The following is a 20,409-nucleotide window of genomic DNA, read 5'->3' as shown; positions in this document are numbered from 1 at the left end:
AACTGAAAACACAAAAATATTAGCCTGATCCAAAGCATCCATGGCCCCACAAACGTTTCAACGATAGAAGTTTAATCCTTACTTTTTCCTATCATGCGCCCACAGTTTTCGATCTGCTTCATTTTTGCCCATGTCCTAATATTATTTAGCAAAATGGATGAACAGGGTGGATTTCTCACAAACATAACGGTGGGCCCCACCTAACTTCTTGCGAAAGGGCTTTCTCAGGCCATCCGGCGTCGAAATCGGATTGCGTACTGAGTTACTCAGTACACTCTTATCGTACTGAGTAAACTTCCGTGGCCCCCAAGAATTTTTCGATGGTAGAATTTGCCATTCCAACCGTTTATAAGGTTATTACCATGGGGATGAAATGAAAATACCGAAAACATTTCCTGACACAAATTTTATGGCCCCAAGAATGCTTCGATGATTCACACCAAATCCCCACTGTTTCCTATCGTGTGACCCACTTAAGTTTTGGATACACATATTTTTTGGTCTTATGTCCTAAAATGAACTATAAAATCGTATGAACGGTATGGATTTCTCACAAATATCTTGGTGAACCCCACCCAGCATCCTTGTGCAGGAACTCCATGCAAAAGGCTTCCGCATAATCCATGTAAAAACTCAAAAGACTACTATTCAAACCGAAACTACAATTCCTCTATTATGTATAAATATCAGACTATTTTAGAGTAACCATGTCACATGCATACAAACACATACAGCCTCTCTTCTCCTACAATGGTTGCACCTACAAATCAATCACTCTCCTTGATTATACTCACATTTAGTGTTATTTTTCTTCTAAATCTTCCATGTGCTGCTCAAGCCATGGATTGTAGCTTCCAAGCTATATACAATTTCGGCGACTCGATCTCAGATACCGGAAACCTTATCCGTGAAGACAATCTCGGCTCCTTTTCGCCCATCGCTAAACTTCCATATGGTGAGACATACTTCCACCAGCCCACCGGCCGATACTCGAATGGGCTGCTCATGGTTGATGTCCTCAGTATTGAAAAATATCTTCCATTGTTTTTTTTTTTTTTTTTAATGAGTTAGGTCCATGGTTTAGTGGTTCAAATTGTTGTTCTAATGGGCTCCACATTTTCTCATACTCATTCAATTTTTTTTTTCTTTTTCTACAGCAAGGTGGTTAGTTCTTCCCTTTCTCAATCCATACCTTCAGAAGGACGCCACATTCAATCATGGAGTTAATTTTGCAGTCGCCGAAGCGATGACTCTCTAGCCATTCTTTTGGGTGAACAATGGCATCCTGATGCCTTATACAAATAGTTCCCTTGAAATCCAGCTAAACTGGTTTAAGGCCCCCCTCAGCTCTATCTGCTTCTCGCAAATCGGTAAGATCAACCACGATCCATTAAATTCATCTTAATTCCCATTGTATGACCATGTTTCAACTTGTGCAAGTTAGGCCCATGACTCACTCATCCAAACCATTGGCTTTTTGGACCTGTCGCAAATCCGAGTCAAGCAGTATTGGGCCTAGCCCATATATTAATTGAGCCCAACCCTGAGTATTAAGGACATAAATAGAATGGGCTAGTTCTGATCATTGGATTGGGCATTAATAGTGTGAAATTTTGCAAAATCCATGCCCAGGCCGTATTCACTTGGGCTTCAAAATCTAACCCAAGATGGACAGACTCAAAAATCTCTTCCATCTTTTAGATTTGTAGCTGATTGACACTACAAGAAAATAGGGCTTTAGCCTCAATTCAAAACTGTGGCTAAAAAGGTTAAAAACTGAGGCTAAAGCCTTTAGCCTCAGTTATCTAAACCGAGGTTGAAACCCCCGTGGCTAAAGGCTTTAGCCTTAGTTTTAACAACTGAGGCTAAAATGACTTTTATAGCCTCGGTTCTTCAAGTGAAGCTAAAAGAACCTTTTTAGCTTCAGTTTTCTCTAAATGAGGCTAAATCAAAATTTTAGCCTCCATTATTTCCAACTGAGACTAAATCCAAATTTTAGCCTCAGTTGCCTCCAATTGAAGCTAAATCTATTTTTAACCTCAGTTCTCAACAACCGAGGCTAAAGCCTTTAGCCACGGGAGTTGTAGTCTCAGTTTAGGTAACTGAGGCAAAACTGAGACTAAAGATGGATTTAGCCTTTGTTAGTATCAACTGAGGCTAAATTCACTTTTTAACCTCAGTTCTCAGAGGCTTAATCATTTATTTTAACCCATTCATAAACCTGTGCATAATTAGTCAGATCCACAACATTAGCTACAATATTTTAATGGGTTTTTCCTCTCAAATAAAACCCAAGAAAACCCAGAAAGAGTCTTCAATTCTCAGTCAAATAGACTTGGAATCCCAATCCATAAAACATGAAAAAACAGGAAGAAATGAAAAAGAAAGAAGAAAAACTGAGATTGGTTTTCTCCCTCAGTCCAAGAGACTTGAAATCTCAACACAAACAGAGAAATGTTAGAGGCTTCTATTTAAATATAAGAGAAGCAGCATTTTCTTCCTGAGTTTTGTGTGATCTGTCCAGCCACAAACATGAGATGGCATAGGCCTCACAAGGAGAAATATCCCTTGCTCTGATTCAGATATTGTAAGTATGGCTTCAGACCTGTATCTCCAGTTTCTCTCTCCTCTTCTTTAATCAGCTGATCTACTGCTGGTGCATTATCTGTTTTCTGTTGTTTCACAATAGACGCTTTCTTGATCTCTCTTTTGGCAGTTTCACATCTCAAGGGAGAAACGACCTCAGCGAGCCTTTCAGAACCAACAGTGCCTGTGTAGGTTGGATAGTGTAGTGATGCTTAATTACCAGCTATATCACGATTTTCATAGATCTTTGTGTCTGTGACCCAGAGGACATCTCCGGGAAAGATATTCGTGTCAGCCAAAGTAGAAGATTCATCAGCTTCAATTTCCCTGGAGCCTTTGTGAAGCTTCTGGTTCTCTTTAACAACCTGTAAGATATTTCACCATCAGTAAAAAGGTAACATAGAGAGGTCAATTTATCCATCTTAAGCCTACAAGGAAAATGATCCATCATTAACTAGAAAAGGAACATGGCTACTTGATGCTCAAGGGAAAATATGTAATAAGAATATTCATGTACATTCCCAGTCTGTTATAAAGAACTTACAATATCCAAAATGCTGGCTGCAGCAGGTTGAGTTCGGAATTTGGAATACCAGTCATTGTAGATGCTCATGAGTCGCCTACTCACAATAATTCCAGACCAGACCCACATGCCAAAATTACTGCATTCTGTCTGCTAAGCTGATTGGGAGTGGCATGGGAGATTTCTGATAGTTGGAAAATACTGGAACTCCACCATCAGGAGCACCAGTCGGCTGACCACCAGAACTGATGCCGCCCATTGTTGTACCTTGTAGAAGTTGAACAAGAGAGAGAAATATATCCATCCTAGTAATCTCACGGTTTGCCTAAAACATAATTAAGAACATTTCAGTTTCAATCAATCTCCATATAATTACAATCATTTAATTCTCTGAGGTTTTCATGAGGTATAAGAGAAAATAGATACTTGCCTGAATAAGTTCATCCACATGATATTTGTAAAGAGAGGTTTCCTGAGAAAACAGATAACAAACTGTTATTCATCAAAATTATAAAGAGCAAAGGCTGGGAATGATTAAAAACACTATCAATATCCTCATCCTTAATATCATACAGGCTTAGAATCTTTTAAGAGATCTTTAATTCAATACCTACGACCTTTATTGCTCACATCCCTTTCTTTTGTACAAGAGCATTTAATAAGGTAAGGAAAGCTATTGTGGATGGGTATGTTTCGTTCCTTGCTTCTACTTATTCAACTCAAACCTCATATCATAAACCTTCTAAATACACAATTTAAAAAATAAATTAATTAATTAATTAAATTAAATAAATTCATTGTAATATCACCAACAAGTTATTGCAACAGATGTGTATCATGTTTCTGTATTTATACAAATGCGTGGACATTTGAACAGACCTGCTCTGAATTGCCAATGTGTATCATGTTTCTGTATTTATACAAATGCGTGCAGACATTTGAACAGACCTGCTCTGAATTGCCAGTTTGACCTTCATCTTCCAACATCTCCCAAGCTACTTCCAATCTTCGGCATTTCTTTCGTGGCATATGTTTCTGTTTAATGAGAATTAGCAAAGAATACCAAGACCCATATGCTTAAAGTAACTTAAACCAGACAAACAAATAATTACAAGAATAGGAGGAAAAAAAATGAAATTACCTCATGCTCCCTCCGTCTGTTTTCCTTTGTTTTCAAGTCCTCTGCCTACTGGGTACTCATGACCTCAATTGTGCCACCCTGACCTTTCTCATTTGATGCCTGTCAAAAGAAGTAATGTACACCAAAAAGAAGTTTTGAAGATGTTAAACAGAGTTATTCAAACAAAGATAACAAAAAATGCTATAAATGAGAATACATAGGCATGATTTCCAACAAAAGAGGGGTGTACAGATCCAGATCTCATTTCCTACAATCATGTTGCCTCAGATCAGATATTTTGGCAATGGATCTGTGCTCCCTATAACACCCTTCTGAATCATATAGCCACAGAAATCAGAATGTCTGCTTTCTTTGGCAATTCAACATCCTCAACTTTACCTTTGATCACTAGTAATATAAAGAACAAAAACCCTCACGAAAATGAGAACAATGTAGCAACAAGGTGAGTTCGGCAAAGAACTCAAAAAAGTCAGGTATTAAGTTTAAACTGCAAAATAAAATCACTGCAAAATAAAATATTCTTATAAAAGAAATAGCAGATCTGAATGCAATGTAGTTTCCACGAGTACGAATTAGCCATGCAACCCATATAAATATACAATTTTGTGTTGAGTGAAAGCAGAGAAAGAAGGGATTCTGTAGTTCTTACCATTTGGGTAATCCTTTTATAGCACCAATGCCCATGAACGACAAGTAGTCACTCCAGAAACCGGAACTGAGCAATAGAGAAGTCACTAGGTGGTTGTTCTTGGCATTGTCATGGCCTTAGATTGATCTCAGCATGCATGGGTAATCCTCTTATAGCACCAGTGCCCATGGACGACAAGTAGTCGCTCCAGAAACCGGAACTGAGCAATAGAGAAGTCACTAGGTGGCTGTTCTTGGCATTGTCATGGCCTTAGATTGATCTCAGCGTGCAAAAGCGAGTCAGCTCTTGGATTCTTTTGTTTGTCAAACACATAAATACACATAAATATGACTTGACCTGAAAAAAACAATTAGGGACCAACTATTCAATGATGGTGAACTACAAAAAATGAAGGGATCACAAAACCCATAGCTAGCAACAAATTAAGCATGGCTATTAAATGCACAAGAAAATATTTGAAGAGTATTTAATAAATGGCTAGTGAAATGTAACAAACATAAATATGTATGTAAAAGATCACACATAAATGAATCCCAACAAAAAACTACCTATTGATTCTTCGGCCCCTTCGACTGAGGTCCCTCAGCCTCAGGCCATCCATTAGGTCCCATCAAATGAAAATTTCATCATGTAGAGGGATGACAGATCTTGATAATCACATAGGAGTTTAGCATTGCAGGACAGAATGCTCACATACAACTAGTTAGAAACAATGGACATCATTGCAATTATGATTCTAAAATATTGGAAATGAGTATCGATTATACACAATTATATGCACATATATAAGTTTATTTCTTCTTCTTTTTCTCTCTCTATCACTTCTGTTTGATATATTATTGACATAGATTTCACTAGTTAAGTTTCAACAAGTGAGGTTTTATTTGGAGAAAATAACCAGCTGCAAATTCTGATCAGATTCATTTTAAGTTGGATGAAACAAGAGTAATTGCAATGATGACAAAAGGATTAATGTTTCTATTCAGATGAATATTTAAATTGCTCAGTTCCACGTTGCTGTAAACAATAATTGTGCTCCACAGTGATTGTACGTCCATATGCATCCTGAAACAGTAGATGCATTTAAAATGGCAACAACAAAGTGTGATCCATTTCCATACTATGAAAACCTTAGGTGAGGTTCAGATTGTGGAAGATGATTCTCGAAACACTATTAAAAGGGCAGTTTCTTTTCTTCTTTTTTTGCCTTTTTTATGGAAGGGTAGATGAAAATTTTATAGTTGGGGCCACCATCATTCATCAATTCCAACCATTTGTTAGTCGCTGCCCATTTCAAAATAGACGGTTAGAATCGAAGTGTCCAAGTTGAACATGTGGTGATCAGGGCCAACAACCAAAGTGGTGAACTGTGTAGCTATCTGTGCAGCAGATATAAAGATGGACCGTTGATACAAAGCTGACTAATGGGTCGATTTGGACAGGGCAAAACTTACATCTGGATGGATGGTCTGAAGTTATCAGTTCACTATAGTTTTTCCCTATGGCCCATCTGATCAATACTTCCAGTCGCAATGAGAGGAAAGTGTTTCACGTGCAGTAGGGATGGAATTCAAGTTACATAACAGCACTTATCATCGTGTAAATGAAGGAGAAACTTGCCTGTGTCACATGTGCACTTGGAGTGTTTCACCTGATCAATGCCCGTGGATAACTGCCCTTTTAATAGTGTTTCGAGAATCATCTTCCACAATCTGAACCTCACCTAAGGTTTTCATAGTATGGAAATGGATCACACTTTGCGGTTGCCATTTTAAATGCATCTACTATTTCAGGATGCATACGGACGTACAATCACTGTGGAGCACAATTATTGTTTACAGCAATGTGGAACTGAGCAATTTAAATATTCATCTGAATAGAAACATTAATCCTTTTGTCATCATTGCAATTACTCTTGTTTCATCCAACTTAAAATGAATCTGATCAGAATTTGCAGCTGGTTATTTTCTCCAAATAAAGCCTCACTTGTTGAAACTTAACTAGTGCAATCTATGTCAATAATATATCAAACAGAAGTGATAGAGAGAGAGAAAAGAAGGAGAAATAAACTTATATATGTGCATATAATTGTGTATTATCCATACTCATTTCCAATATTTTAGAATCATAATTGCAATGATGTCCATTGTTTCTTACTAGTTGTATGTGAGCATTCTGTCCTGCAATGCTAAGCTCCTATGTGATTATCAAGATCTGTCATCCCTCTACAGGATGAAATTTCCATTTGATGGGACCTAATGGATGGCCTGAGGCTGAGGGACCTCAGTCGAAGGGGCCGAAGAATCAATAGGTAGTTTTTTGTTGGGATTCATTCATGTGTGATCTTTTACATACATATTTATGTTTTGTTACATTTCACTAGCCATTTATTAAATACTATTCAAATATTTTCTTGTACATTTAATAGCCATGCTTAATTTGTTGCAAGCTATGGGTTTTGTGATCCCTTCATTTTTTGTAGTTCACCATCATTGAATAGTTGGTCCCTTTGTTTTTATCAGGTCAAGTCATATTTATGTGTATTTATGTTTGACACACAAAAGAATCCAAGAGCTGACTCTCTTTTGCATGCTGAGATCGATCTAAGGCCATGACAATGCCAAGAACAACCACCTAGTGACTTCTCTATTTCTCAGTTCCGGTTTTTAGAGCGACTACTTGTCGTCCATGGGCACTGGTGCTATAAGAGGATTACCCAAATGGTAAGAACTACAGAATCCCTTCTTTCTCTGCTTTCACTCAACACAAAATTGTATATTTATATGGGTTGCATGGCTAATTTGTACTCGTGGAAACTACATTGCATTCAGATCTGCTATTTCTTTTATAAGAATATTTTATTTTGCAGTTTAAACTTAATACCTGACTTTTTTGAGTTTTTTGCCAAACTCACCTTGTTGCTACGTTGTTCTCATTTTCGTGAGGGTTTTTGTTCTTTATATTACAAGTGATCAAAGGTAAAGTTGAGGATGTTGAATTGCCTGAGAAAGCAGACATTCTGATTTCTGGGGCTATATGATTCAGAACGGTGTTGTAGGGAGCACAGATCCATTGCCAAAATATCAGATCCGAGGCAACACAATTGTAAGAAATGAGATCTGGATCTGTACATAACAGATCTGTACACCCCTCTTTTGTTGGAAATCATGCCTATGTATTCTCATTTATAGCATTTTTTGTTATCTTTGTTTGAATAACTCTGTTTAACATCTTCAAAACTTCTTTTTGGTGTACATTACTTCTTTTGACAGCATCAAATGAGAAAGGTCAGGGTGACACAATTGAGGTCATGAGTGCCCAGTAGGCAGAGGACTTGAAAACAAAGGAAAAGAGACGGAGGGAGCGTGAGGTAATTTCATTTTTTTTAATCCTGCTCTTGTAATTATTTGTTTGTCTGTTTTAAGTTACTTTAAGCATATGGGTCTTGGATATTCTTTGCTAATTCCCATTAAACAGAAACATATGCCACGAAAGAAATGCCGAAGATTGGAAGTAGCTTGGGAGATGTTGGAAGATGAAGGTCAAACTGGCAATTCAGAGCAGGTCTGTTCAAATGTCTGCACGCATTTGTATAAATACAGAAACATGATACACATTGGCAATTCAGAGCAGGTCTGTTCAAATGTCCACGCATTTGTATAAATACAGAAACATGATACACATCTGTTGCAATAACTTGTTGGTGATATTACAATGATTTTATTTTTTTTATTTTTTTTAATTGTGTATTTGGCAGGTTTATGATATGAGGTTTGAGTTGAATGAAGTAGAAGCAAGGAATGAAACATACCCATCCACAATATCTTTCCTTACCTTATTAAATGCTCTTATTACAAAAGAAAGGGATGTAAGCAATAGAGGTCGTAGGTATTGAATTAAAGATCTCTTAAAAGATTCTGAGCCTGTATGATATTAAGGATGAGATTATAGTGTTTTTAATCATTCCCAGCCTTTCCTCCTTATAATTTTGATGAATAACAGTTTATTATCTGTTTTCTCAGGAACCTTCTCTTTACAAATATCATGTGGATGAACTAACTTGTTCAGGCAAGTATCTATTTTCTCTTATACCTTATGAAAAACTCAGAGAATTAAATGATTGTAATTATATGGAGATTGAGTGAAACTGGGCGGCATCAGTTCTGGTGGTCAGCCGACTGCTGCTCCCGATGGTGGAGTTCCGGTATTTTCCAACTATCAGAAATCTCCCATGCCACTCCCAATCAACTTAGCAGACAAAATGCAGTAATTTTGGCATGTGGGTCTGGTCTGGAATTATTGTGAGTAGGCGACTCATGAGCACCTACAATGACTGGTATTCCAAATTCCAAACTCAACCTGCTGCAGTCAGCATTTTGGATATTGTGAGTTCTTTATAACAGACTGGGAATGTACATGAATATTCTTATTATATATTTTCCCTTGAGCATCAAGTAGCCATGTTCCTTTTCTAGTTAATGATGGATCATTTTCCTTGTAGGCTTAAGATGGATAAATTGACCTCTCTATGTTACCTTTTTACTGATGGTGAAATATCTTACAGGTTGTTAAAGAGAACCAGAAGCTTCACAAAGGCTCCAGGGAAATTGAAGCTGATGAATCTTCTACTTTGGCTGACACGAATATCTTTCCCGGAGATGTCCTCTAGGTCACAGACACAAAGATCTATGAAAATCGTGATATAGCCGGTAATTAAGCATCACTACACTATCCAACCTACACGAAGGCACTGTTGGTTCTGAAAGGCTCGCTGAGGTCGTTTCTCCCTTGAGATGTGAAACTGCCAAAAGAGAGATCAAGAAAGCGTCTACTGTGAAACAACAGAAAACAGATAATGCACCAGCAGTAGATCAGCTGATTAAAGAAGAGGAGAGAGAAACTGGAGATACAGGTTTGAAGCCATACTTACAATATCTGAATTAGAGCAAGGGCTACTTGTATATTTCTCCTTGTCAGGCCTATGCCATCTCATCTTTGTGGCTGGACAGATCACACAAAACTCTTGGATGGCTGCTAACAAATCACACAAACTCAGGAAGAAAATGCCACTTCTCTTATATTTAAATAGAAGCCTCTAACGTTTCTCTATTTGTGTTGAGATTTCAAGTCTCTTGGACTGAGGGAGAAAACCACTCTCTGTTTTTCTTCTTTCTTTTTCATTTCTTTCTGTTTTTTCATGTTTTATGGATTGGGATTCCAAGTCTATTTGACTGAGAATTGAAGACTCTTTCTGGGTTTTCTTGGGTTTTATTTGAGAGGAAAAACCCATTAAAATATTGTAGCTAATGTTGTGGATCTGACTGACTATGCACAAGTTTATGAATGGGTTAAAATAAATGATTTAGCCTCTAAGAACTGAGGTTAAAAAGTGAATTTAGCCTCAGTTGATACCAACAAAGGCTAAATCCATCTTTAGTCTCAGTTTTGTCTCGATTACCTAAACTGAGACTACAACTCCCATGGCTAAAGGCTTTAGCCTCGATTGTTGAGAACCGAGGTTAAAATAGATTTAGCTTCAATTGGAGGCAACTAAGGCTAAAATTTGGATTTAGTCTCAGTTTTGTCTCAGTTACCTAAACTGAGACTACAACTCCCATGGCTAAAGGCTTTAGCCTCGATTGTTGAGAACTGAGGTTAAAATAGATTTAGCTTCAATTGGAGGCAACTAAGGCTAAAATTTGGATTTAGTCTCAGTGGAAACAATGGAGGCTAAAATTTTGATTTAGCCTCATTTAGAGAAAACTGAAGCTAAAAAGGTTCTTTTAGCTTCACTTGAAGAACCGAGGCTATAAAAGTCATTTTAGCATCAGTTGCTAAAACTAAGGCTAAAGCCTTTAGCCACGGGGGTTTCAACCTTGGTTTAGATAACTGAGGCAAAACTAAGGCTAAAGGCTTTTAGCCTCAGTTTTTAACCTTTTTAGCCACAGTTTTGAATTGAGGCTAAAGTCCCCTTTTCTTGTAGTGTCAATAGGCTACAAATCTAAAAAATGGAAAAGATTTTTGAGTCCGTCCATCTTGGGTTGGATTTTGAAGCCCAAGTGATTAGGGCCTGGGCATGGATTTTGCAAAATTTCATACTATTAATGCCCAATCCAATGATCAGAACAGGCCTATTCTATTTATGTCCTTAATACTCGGGTTTGGGCCCGATTAATGTCTGGGCTAGGCCCGATACTGCCTGACTCGGATCTGCGACAGGTCCAAAAAGCCAATGGTCTGGATCAGTGAGTCATGGGCCTAACTTGCACAAGCTAAAACATGGTCATACAATGGGAATTAAGATGAATTTAATGGATCGTGGTTGATCTTACCGATTTGCGAGAAGCAAATAGAGCTGAGGTGGGCCTTAAACTAGTTGAGCTGGACTTCAAGGGAACTGTTTGTATGAGGCATCAGGATGCCATGGTTCACCCAAAAGGACGGCTAGAGAGTCGTCGCTTCAGCAACTACGAAATTAACTCCATGATTGAATATGGCGTCCTTATGAAGGTATGGGTTGAGAAAGGGAAGATCTAACCACCTTGTTGTAGAAAAAAAAAAAAAAAACTTCTGAATGAGTATGAGAAAATGTGGAGCCCATTAGAACAACAATTTGAACCACTAAACCATGGACCTAATGTTGTCAGAAAGTCTTCAAGACAAGTCCACTGCTCGACCGGTCGAAGCCCGCTCGACTCAAAGTCCAACGAGCTCGCCTTTTGGTTGTCCGTCAGGCTCGACCAGTCGAAGGTCATGCTCGACCGGTCGAGCGGGTTGCTTGACCAGTCGAGGCCATCCTTCGACTAGTCGAGGTTACGCAGATCCTGCGCGGACTGCATGAATTTGAGGCAGTTTCCGGATTTTTCCGGATTAGGTGCCTAAGTGGAGTTTCCTAAACTATAAATAGGGGTCCCTATGGCTATTCTAAAGCTTTCTAAAGGGTTCTAGGGTTATCAAAGGGTGTAGCAAGGGTGAGATTCGAGGTTGTTCGAATCGGGTAAGTCCTCTCTCTTGTAATTTTCTTTTCATAGTGGATTTCTGTCGCTTTGTGCCGTGGTTTTTTCCTGCAAGGGTTTTCCATGTTAAATCTTTGTGTTCCGCAGCACAAATCCCCAACAAGTGGTATCAGAGAAATCGTTGGGGCACAGATTTGAATCTGCAGGATTAGTAATAATGGGAAACGGCAAGTTTGATATTGAGAAGTACTCAGGCAAAAATAATTTTGAGTTATGGAAGGTTAAGATGATTAGCCTGTTAACCAAGTAAGGAGAGATTAAGGCTCTTGAGGATCGGAAATCTACCATGAAAGATGATGAATGGGAAAACCTTGATAGTAATGCTTTAGCCTCTATCCGTTTATGTCTCACGGATGAGGTTTTCTATAATGTTTTGAGGGAGAAAACTGCAGCTAGTTTGTGGGCGAAGTTAGAGAACATCTATGTAAAGAAGTCCTTTGAAAATCGCCTACACTTGAAGCTACAGTGTTATACCTTCAAGATGGCAGAGGGTGGAGATCTAGAAGCCCATATCAGCAACTTTAATAAATTGATGTGCAAATTGCTGGATATGGAGGAAGTGGTCAAAGATGAGGAACAGGCATGTATATTGTTGAATTTTCTTCCTGCATCATATGAGTCTTTCAGGGACACAATGTGCACCGTAAATAAAACTACGTGTTAACACCGTTATCTCAGCCCTTCAAGGGAAGGCTATGAGAAAGCTAAATGGTGACATGGGTGCATCTTCCGATGCACTGATTACGAGGGGCAGAGATTCTGAGCGAGGTACAGGATCTTTTAAACCTAGATCCAAATCCAAGGGCAAGGGCAAAGGAAAATTAAAGTGTTGGAATTGTGGGTTGTCTGGACACATGAAGAAGGATTGCAGAAATCCTAAAATGAAGAAAGAAAATTCAGCGACTTCTTCCAAGGAGGCTAATGTGGTCACATCTGATGAAGAATCAAGTGGTGGTGATGTTCTATCTATTTCCATGATTGGTCACTTACACGACAATCATAAAGACGAGTGGATTTTGACACAGGAGTATCTTATCACATGACTCATCATCGGAGTTGGTTTACCAGTTATGAGGAATGCGTGGTGAACAGGTTTTTATGGGCAATGACAATGCCTGTAATGTTGTGGCTATTGGTATGGTGAGCATCAAGATGTTTGATGGGATGGAGCGTACATTGACTAACGTCAGGCACGTTCTTGATATGAAGAAAAGTCTGATTTCTCTCGGTGCACTCGAGGCTATAAGGTGCAAGTTCACCGGTATTGATGGTGTCCTTAAAGTTTCAAAAGGGGCACTCGTGGTTATGAGAGCGCAGAGGCACGGAAACCTTTACAGGTTGATTGAGAACACTTCAGCAGGTGGAGCGGTAGCAGCTATTGCAGACTCCACATCTCTACGTATGTGGCATGCTCGTCTGGGCCACATGAGAGAGCGAGGCATGAAGGTACTTCTTGATCGATGTTTAATTCTAGCTTTTAAAAATTCTGATTTAGATATATGCGAGCATTGTATATACGGTAAACAATCTAGACTGTCTTTTAAATCTGGAAAACATGTTTGTAAGGGAGTACTTGATTATGTGCACTCTAACGTTTAGGGGCCATCGCCAGAAGTTTCCATGGGGGGTCGTCATGGTTTGTTTCATTCATTGACGACTACTCCAGGAAAGTTTGGGTTTACTTCATGAAACGTAAATCCGAAGTTTTCACTATATTCAAGCAATGGAAGGCAATGGTGGAAAAACAGTCAGGGCGAAAAATAAAAGTTTTAAGGACTGACAATGGTGGAGAATTTACTTCCACTGAGTTTAATGATTATTGCAAGGATGAAGGTATCATTAGGCACAACACAGTGCGCCACACTCCCGAGCAAAACGGTGTGGCTGAGCGAATGAATCAGACTCTCATGGAGAGGGCCAGATGCATGTTAAGTAATGTCGCGTTGTGCAGGGACCTATGGATAGAGGCCATTAACACAGCTTGTTATTTGGTGAACCAATCTCCTTCAACGGCAATTGAATATAAAATCCCAGAGGAAGTATGGAGTGGTTAGAAAATCGACTACTCAGATCTACGCATATTTGGTTGTGAGGCTTACTTTTATGTACCGTCAGTTGAGAGAGATAAGCTAGACCATAGAGCTAAAAAGTATATCTTTGTTGGTTATGGCATTGGTGTGAAAGGTTACAGGTTATTCGACAAGGTCACACGCAAGGTCATCACTAGCCGTGACGTCAGATTCGATGAAAGCTCCCTATTTCACAAGAATGATCAAGAGGAGCAAGAGGAACCAGAAAAGTTGATCATAGACGTCCAGATTGACTCAGATGATACTCAGGCAGAGACAGACGTGCAGACAAAGGTACAGGATCAGGTGGAGCAGCCACCTGTGAGAAGGAATCCACGCGTGATCGCAGGTTACCGGCAAGATACAAGGACGACTCTAATATTGCATATGCCCTCATTACAGATGAGGGGGACCCGTCTACTATTCAGGAGGCTCTTGATGAGCCTGATGCAGAAAAGTGGAAGGCGGCTATGGACGATGAGATGGACTCATTGCACAAAAATCACACATGGGAGCCGGTGAAGCTGTGGGCCGAAAAGCGATTGGATGCAAGTGGTTATTCAAAAAGAAACAGGATAGATACAAAGCAAGGTTGGTAGTGAAGGGTTATGCTCAGAGAGAAGGAATCGACTTCACAGAGATATTCGCGCCGGTGGTTAAGCAGGTATCTATCAGATTCGTGTTGGCGCTGGTTGCCCAATACGATCTCGAGCTGGAACAGATGGATGTGAAGACTGCATTCCTGCACAGGAAATTCGAAGAGCAGATCTACATGAAGCAACCAGAGGGCTACGAAGTTAAAGGGGCAGAGAAAAAGGTTTGCAGGTTAATAAGGTCATTGTATGGCCTGAAACAGTCGCCTAGGCAGTGGTATAAAAAATTTGATTCTTTCATGGTGAGTCAGAAATTTACTTAGAGTGAATACGATCACTGTGTCTATTACAAGACACTGAGTTATGGCAAATTCATCATCCTAGTAGTGTATGTTGATGATATGTTGATCGCCTGTCATGATATGTCAGAAATCAACATACCGAAGACTCGGTTATCAGGGACATTCGAGATGAAAGATCTGAGGGCTGCAAAAAAAGTTCTCGGCATAGATATTCATAGAGACAGGAAGAGAAGCAAGCTTTGGTTATCACAGACAGAATACCTTGAAAAGGTATTGATCAAGTATGGGATGGATCAGGCAAAGCCGGTGAGCGTTCCCCACGCGACTCACTTCAAGCTTTCCTCAGAACAATGTCCTAAATCCAATGAGGAAAAGCAGGTTATGTCTCATTTGCCCTATTCGAATGTGGTTGGCAGTTTAATGTATGTCATGGTCTGTACGAGACCGGATATTTCACAGGCAGTCGGTGTTGTGAGCAGATACATGTCAAACCCCGATAAGCAACATTGGGAAGCGGTGAAATGGCTACTTCGATACATTCGAGGTACGAAAGACTACGTCTTAACTTTTGAGAAAACAGGGACAAAGTTGGTAGGGTATGTGAATTCTAACTACGCGGGCAGTATAGATTCCAGGAAGTCTACTTCAGGATACTCGTTTGTACTAGCGGGTGGAGCAATTAGTTGGATGTCGAAGCTTCAGTCCGTGGTGGCTCTTTCCACGACCGAAGCAGAATATATGGCAGTGACAGAAGCGTTTAAAGAAGGTGTTTGGCTCAAAGGCATGATAAATCAGTTGGGACTTCAGCAGGAAGCCGTGCCGGTTAACTGTGATAGCGAGAGCGCTATCAATTTGGCTAAAAATTTTGTTTATCACTCTCGTACTAAACACATTGATGTTTGTTACCACTTTAGCCGACAAGTGCTAGAGGAAGGAGGTGTCACACTGGAAAAGATTCACACCAGCATGAATCCAGCAGACATACTCACCAAGGTCTTTCCTACAAAGAAGTTCAAGTTCTGTGCAACTTCTCTGGGCTTGGCGTGGGGTAAAAGAAGGACGGAGTGTGCACAAGAAGCGTTGATTGAAGCTATGATGCAATGAAAAGATAAGAGCAGATGTTAAGAAGCTACATGGTTGAAAATTGAAGACTTGGTGGAGATTGTTGTCAGAAAGTCTTCAAGACAAGTCCACTATTCAACCGGTCGAGCGGACCGCTCGACGAGTCAAGGGTCCACTCGACCGGTCGAGGCCCGCTCGACTCAAAGTCCAGCGAGCTCGCCTTTTGAGTGTCCGTCAAGCTCGACCAATCAAGGGTCAGGCTCGACCGGTCGAGCGGGTTGCTCGACCAGTCGAGGCCATCCTTTGACTAGTCGAGATTTCGCAGATCCTGCGCGGACTACGTAAATTTGAGGCGGTTTCCGAATTTTTCCGGACTAGGTGCGTAAGTGGAGTTTCCTATACTATAAATAGGGGTCCCTAGGGCTATTCTAAGGTATTCTAAAGCTTTCTAAAGGGTTCTAGGGTTATCAAAGGGTGTAGCAAGGGTGAGATTCGAGGTTGTTCGAATCGAGTAAGTCCTCTCTCTTGTAATTTTCTTTTCAGAGTGGATTTCTGTCGCTTTGTGCCGTGGTTTTTTCTCGCAAGGGTTTTCCACATTAAATCTTTGTGTTCTCTTATGATTGCTTGACGTTAGTGGATTGCTATCCTAGATCCAGATCTGTGTGATTCCGTAGCACAAATCCCCAACACTTAACTCATTAAAGAAAAAAAAAATAATGGAAGATATTTTTCAATACCGAGGACATCGACCATGAGCAGCCCATTCAAGCATCGGCTGGTGGAAGTATGTCTCACCATACGGAAGTTTAGCAATGGGCGAAAAGGAGCCGAGATTGTCTTCATGGATAAGGTTTCTGGTAGCTGAGATCGAGTCGCCGAAATTGTATATGGCTTGGAAGCTACCTACAATCCATGGCTTGAGCAGCACATGAAAGATTTAGAAGAAAAATAACACTAAATGTGAGTAGAATCAAGGAGAGTGATTGGTTTGTAGGTGCAGCCATCGTAGGAGAAGAGAGGCTGTGTGTGTTTGTATGCATGTGATATGGTTACTCTAAAATAGTCCGATATTTATACATAATAGAGGAATTCTAGTTTCGGTTTGAATACTAGTCTTTTGAGTTTTTATGTGGAAGCCTTTGGCATGGAGTTCCTGCACAAGGATGTTGGGTGGGGTCCACAGAGATGTTTGTGAGAAATCCATACTGTTCACACGATTTTATAGCTCATTTTAGGACAGAAGACCAAAAAATATGTGTATCCAAAACTTAAGTGGGGCACACGAGAGGAAACAGTGGGGATTTGGTGTGAATCGTTGAAACATTCTTGGGGCCATCAAATTTGTGTCAGGAAATGTTTTTGGTATTTTCACTTCATCCCCATGGTAATAACCTTATAAACGGTTTGGATGGCATATAGACATCAACATGGAGCTCAGAAAGATTTGAACGGTAAGAATTTCTTTCCCCAATTTTTCCTCACGTGTGACCAAACTGATTTTTAGATCTACCTCCTTTTTTGTTTCATATTTTAAAATGAGCACTCAAAATGGATGGACGGGGTGGATTTCTCATCAACATATCTGTGGGCCCCATACGGCATCCTTGCGGAGGAACTTTCTAAGATAGGTTTTGTCCGGAAATCCGCGTGACGGTATAGAGAAATTTACGAATGTAGACCCCACCTTTTATCCATTGGATATTCTTAAAGCAATACAAACTTAACATACACACTTAGACCTCCTCAGACAGACACCGAATTTAAGTACGAAAATACCCTTGCCTTCCTCTGGCTGGCGTGCGGAGACGAGCGCTGACGGACGGTCCGGCTATGGGAACTCAGGTGGGGCCCACTGTGATGTTTGTGAGAAATCCTCCCCGTCTAAGTTCTTTCATAGGGTCACAAAGACCTCGATGGAGAGGAAAAACAAATTTAATAATGATCCAAAACTTCTGTCGTCTAAGTTCTTTCATAGGGTCACAAAGACCTCAATGAAGAGGAAAAACAAATTTAATAATGATCCAAAACTTCTGTAACCCCTAAAAGGGTTTCAATGGTAGATCTTCAATTCCCCACTGCCTTTTACAGTGTGGTCCACTTGATACTTAGATCTATCTTATTTTTCATCTCAAGCCTTAATATGAGCTCGCCAAATAAATGGACGGTTTGGATATAATAAAGACCTCATGATGGGACCCACAAAAGTAACATAGAAAAAAAAAACAAAACAAAAAATCTACATGCTGCCGTGCTGCCAAACCGGCAGTAGTGCCGCGGCAGTATGAAATTTTTATTTTATTTTTTTTCTTTTTTGACAGGGAGAAATTTTTCTCCCTTACATTTTTCTCTAATACATAATTATGTAAATATGTATATATATAAGTATATAAAAATATTTTCATATCTTTTAATTCATTTTTTTGTCTTATATATTAAACAAGCATATCTCCTAAGCTAGAATTTTTTTTTTTTTACATACGCACACACACCCCCACACACTCACACTAGTGGAATTTCACCACCCCATGGATACTCGAACGCTTGACCGGGTGTTGAAACTTCTAATAGTCTACCACCCGAGCGAGGCAAACATGAAAATGAGCGGGGCAAGCATGAAAATGAGCGAGGCAAACTGAAATATGAGCAGGGCAAACTAGAAAATCAGTGGGGCAAACTAGAAAAATAGCAAGGCAAACTGAGATTTACCCATATATAAAGATTCCAAAATCCACTTTTCCTATTTGTAATGAAAAATAGCTCCCCTGCATAAATCCAAACAATGTACAATCTCAGCTCGGTAGTGATGAGGAGATCAAAAACTCCTAAGGAGATCATTCTGTTTAATGCAGAGAACTATACTATTATAACAGCCAATCAAGTCCTAGTGGGGTAAAACATGAATCGTGTATATTCAATCAAATTCGAATATCATAAGCACCAAAGAAATTCCTGGATGAAATATGAGCGGGGCAAACTAGAAAAACAGTGGGGCAAACTGAAATATGAGCGGGGCAAACTATCTGATTTTGCTGATGAATTTGGAACTTTGAACATATTTTCTTTGAGAGTAATGATCTCCTACAATCGGTTGTTGGATAGCTTACAATATAGTCCATCTAACCTATAAACCTATCATTCGTCTGGGACATGAGCGTCATGCTAAAGGAGGGACTCACCTTGAAGAATCATTTAGTGAAAAAACCAAGCCATTTGTTAAATTCTGTGGTTCTTTCTTGCTGCTTTGTCTTATGAAGTGAGTTTGGCGAAGTGTTACTCCTTTTGAACTCATGTACTTGAAAATAACCAAGCTGCCCTCCTAAACTGCCTCTGGCGATGGAATTTGGTTAGTAGAGAAGGATAAGCTCTTTATGCCAGATGACCTACAACTGAGGAAAATGTTTATGGAAGCTAGCGAAGATGGTATTCTATTTGTTTGGTACCCGCAGTCCAGTTTACAAACCATTTTAGGATGAAAACCACCTCAGGGCAATAACGATGCCAACTACTTATCTCCTGGTCTTGAGAAAGTGTGTAATTGAAGCGATAGAAATCATCAACCAGCAAATGTTTCACATTCATCACCCCGCCTTTGTAGCTTTCCTTCGCACACAAATAAAAGTGACTGCTAAATGATGAAGATTTAATGCATATCTTGGCTACCCAAATCGTCCAATGACCCAACAGCAATGATAGAAGCCCAAAGAGCATTAGCTCTGCTTGCAAAAAGGAAGGAAACAAAAAAAATCCCTCAATTAAATTCAAAATTAAAAAAGACAAGTAGTGTAGATCATACTCAAAATACAAGTCCACCCTATATGTAGTGTATATACACATAAATCTTGACCATCTGAATTATGGGCCTCAGTTTGGATGAGAATTGCCCAAGATTGCACTTCTTAGATGGTCCCTCCATTCGATGGGGAGCCACCAAATGGGTGGTTCTTATTTGTAGGAAAAGTAATGATCACATACAATCCATTGTTGCTTAGCTTAAGATACAACTAATCACATGTGTCAATATGTCACGTATAGGATATTTGAACCATGAAGAAATGTGACCCACTATGTAGGTCAGCTGGCTCAAAAATCAGCCCTACTCATTTATCAGGTGAGTCAAATGAGTACATGAAAGCACACCATCAACATCTCTGATTTAAACTCTCTGTTTTTATTCATGCACAATGGCCTGGTTTTTTCACCAAATGATTTTTCAAGGTGAGTCCCTCCTTTAGCATGGCCCTCATGTCCCAGGCAAATGATAGGTTTACAGGTTAGATGGACTGTATTGTAAGCTATCCAACAACCGGTTGTAGGAGATCATTACTCTTAAAGAAAAGATGTTTAAAGTTCCAAATTCATCAGTAAAATCAGATAGTTTGCCTCACTCATATTTCAGTTTGCCCCGTTGTTTTTCTTGTTTGCCTCATTCATATTTTAGTTTGCCCCGCTCATATTTCAATTTACCCCG

At 39.6% G+C, this 20,409-nt stretch overlaps 2 protein-coding genes and 2 long non-coding RNA genes across 4 annotated transcripts in view; 2 read left to right on the top strand and 2 right to left on the bottom strand.

Moving 5' to 3' along the window:
- Nucleotides 1-2,565: 2,565 nt before the first annotated feature.
- LOC131239876 (uncharacterized) lies at nt 2,566-3,794 on the bottom strand. The gene is made up of 4 exons (XM_058237777.1): nt 3,536-3,794; nt 3,257-3,434; nt 3,180-3,222; nt 2,566-2,951 (listed from the first exon to the last, which is right to left on the bottom strand). Exons 1-4 carry the CDS (start codon nt 3,557-3,559, stop codon nt 2,810-2,812), a joined length of 387 nt encoding a protein of 128 aa, XP_058093760.1. The 5' UTR covers nt 3,560-3,794; the 3' UTR covers nt 2,566-2,809.
- Nucleotides 3,795-4,744: 950 nt separating this feature from the next.
- LOC131239873 (uncharacterized) overlaps nt 4,745-20,409 on the bottom strand; it is a 58,189-nt gene continuing 42,524 nt past the window's right edge. Inside the window, exon 2 of the mRNA XM_058237775.1 lies at nt 4,745-5,235. The gene's annotated coding sequence lies outside the window, so the exon portion shown is untranslated. The remainder of the gene's footprint in view (nt 5,236-20,409) is intronic.
- Nucleotides 7,795-8,861, top strand: LOC131239877 (uncharacterized). The gene is made up of 3 exons (XR_009168466.1): nt 7,795-8,269; nt 8,377-8,532; nt 8,657-8,861. It is a non-coding gene; the product is annotated as an uncharacterized LOC131239877 (long non-coding RNA).
- Nucleotides 9,068-10,201, top strand: LOC131239878 (uncharacterized). Its single transcript, XR_009168467.1, has 2 exons — nt 9,068-9,235; nt 9,464-10,201. It is a non-coding gene; the product is annotated as an uncharacterized LOC131239878 (long non-coding RNA).

The sequence above is a fragment of the Magnolia sinica genome, chromosome 3 (assembly GCF_029962835.1).
Source record: "Magnolia sinica isolate HGM2019 chromosome 3, MsV1, whole genome shotgun sequence".
Lineage (NCBI taxonomy): Eukaryota > Viridiplantae > Streptophyta > Magnoliopsida > Magnoliales > Magnoliaceae > Magnolia > Magnolia sinica.
The sequence above is the reverse complement of the archived record's forward strand: the minus strand, read 5'-3'. Positions and strand labels throughout refer to the sequence as shown.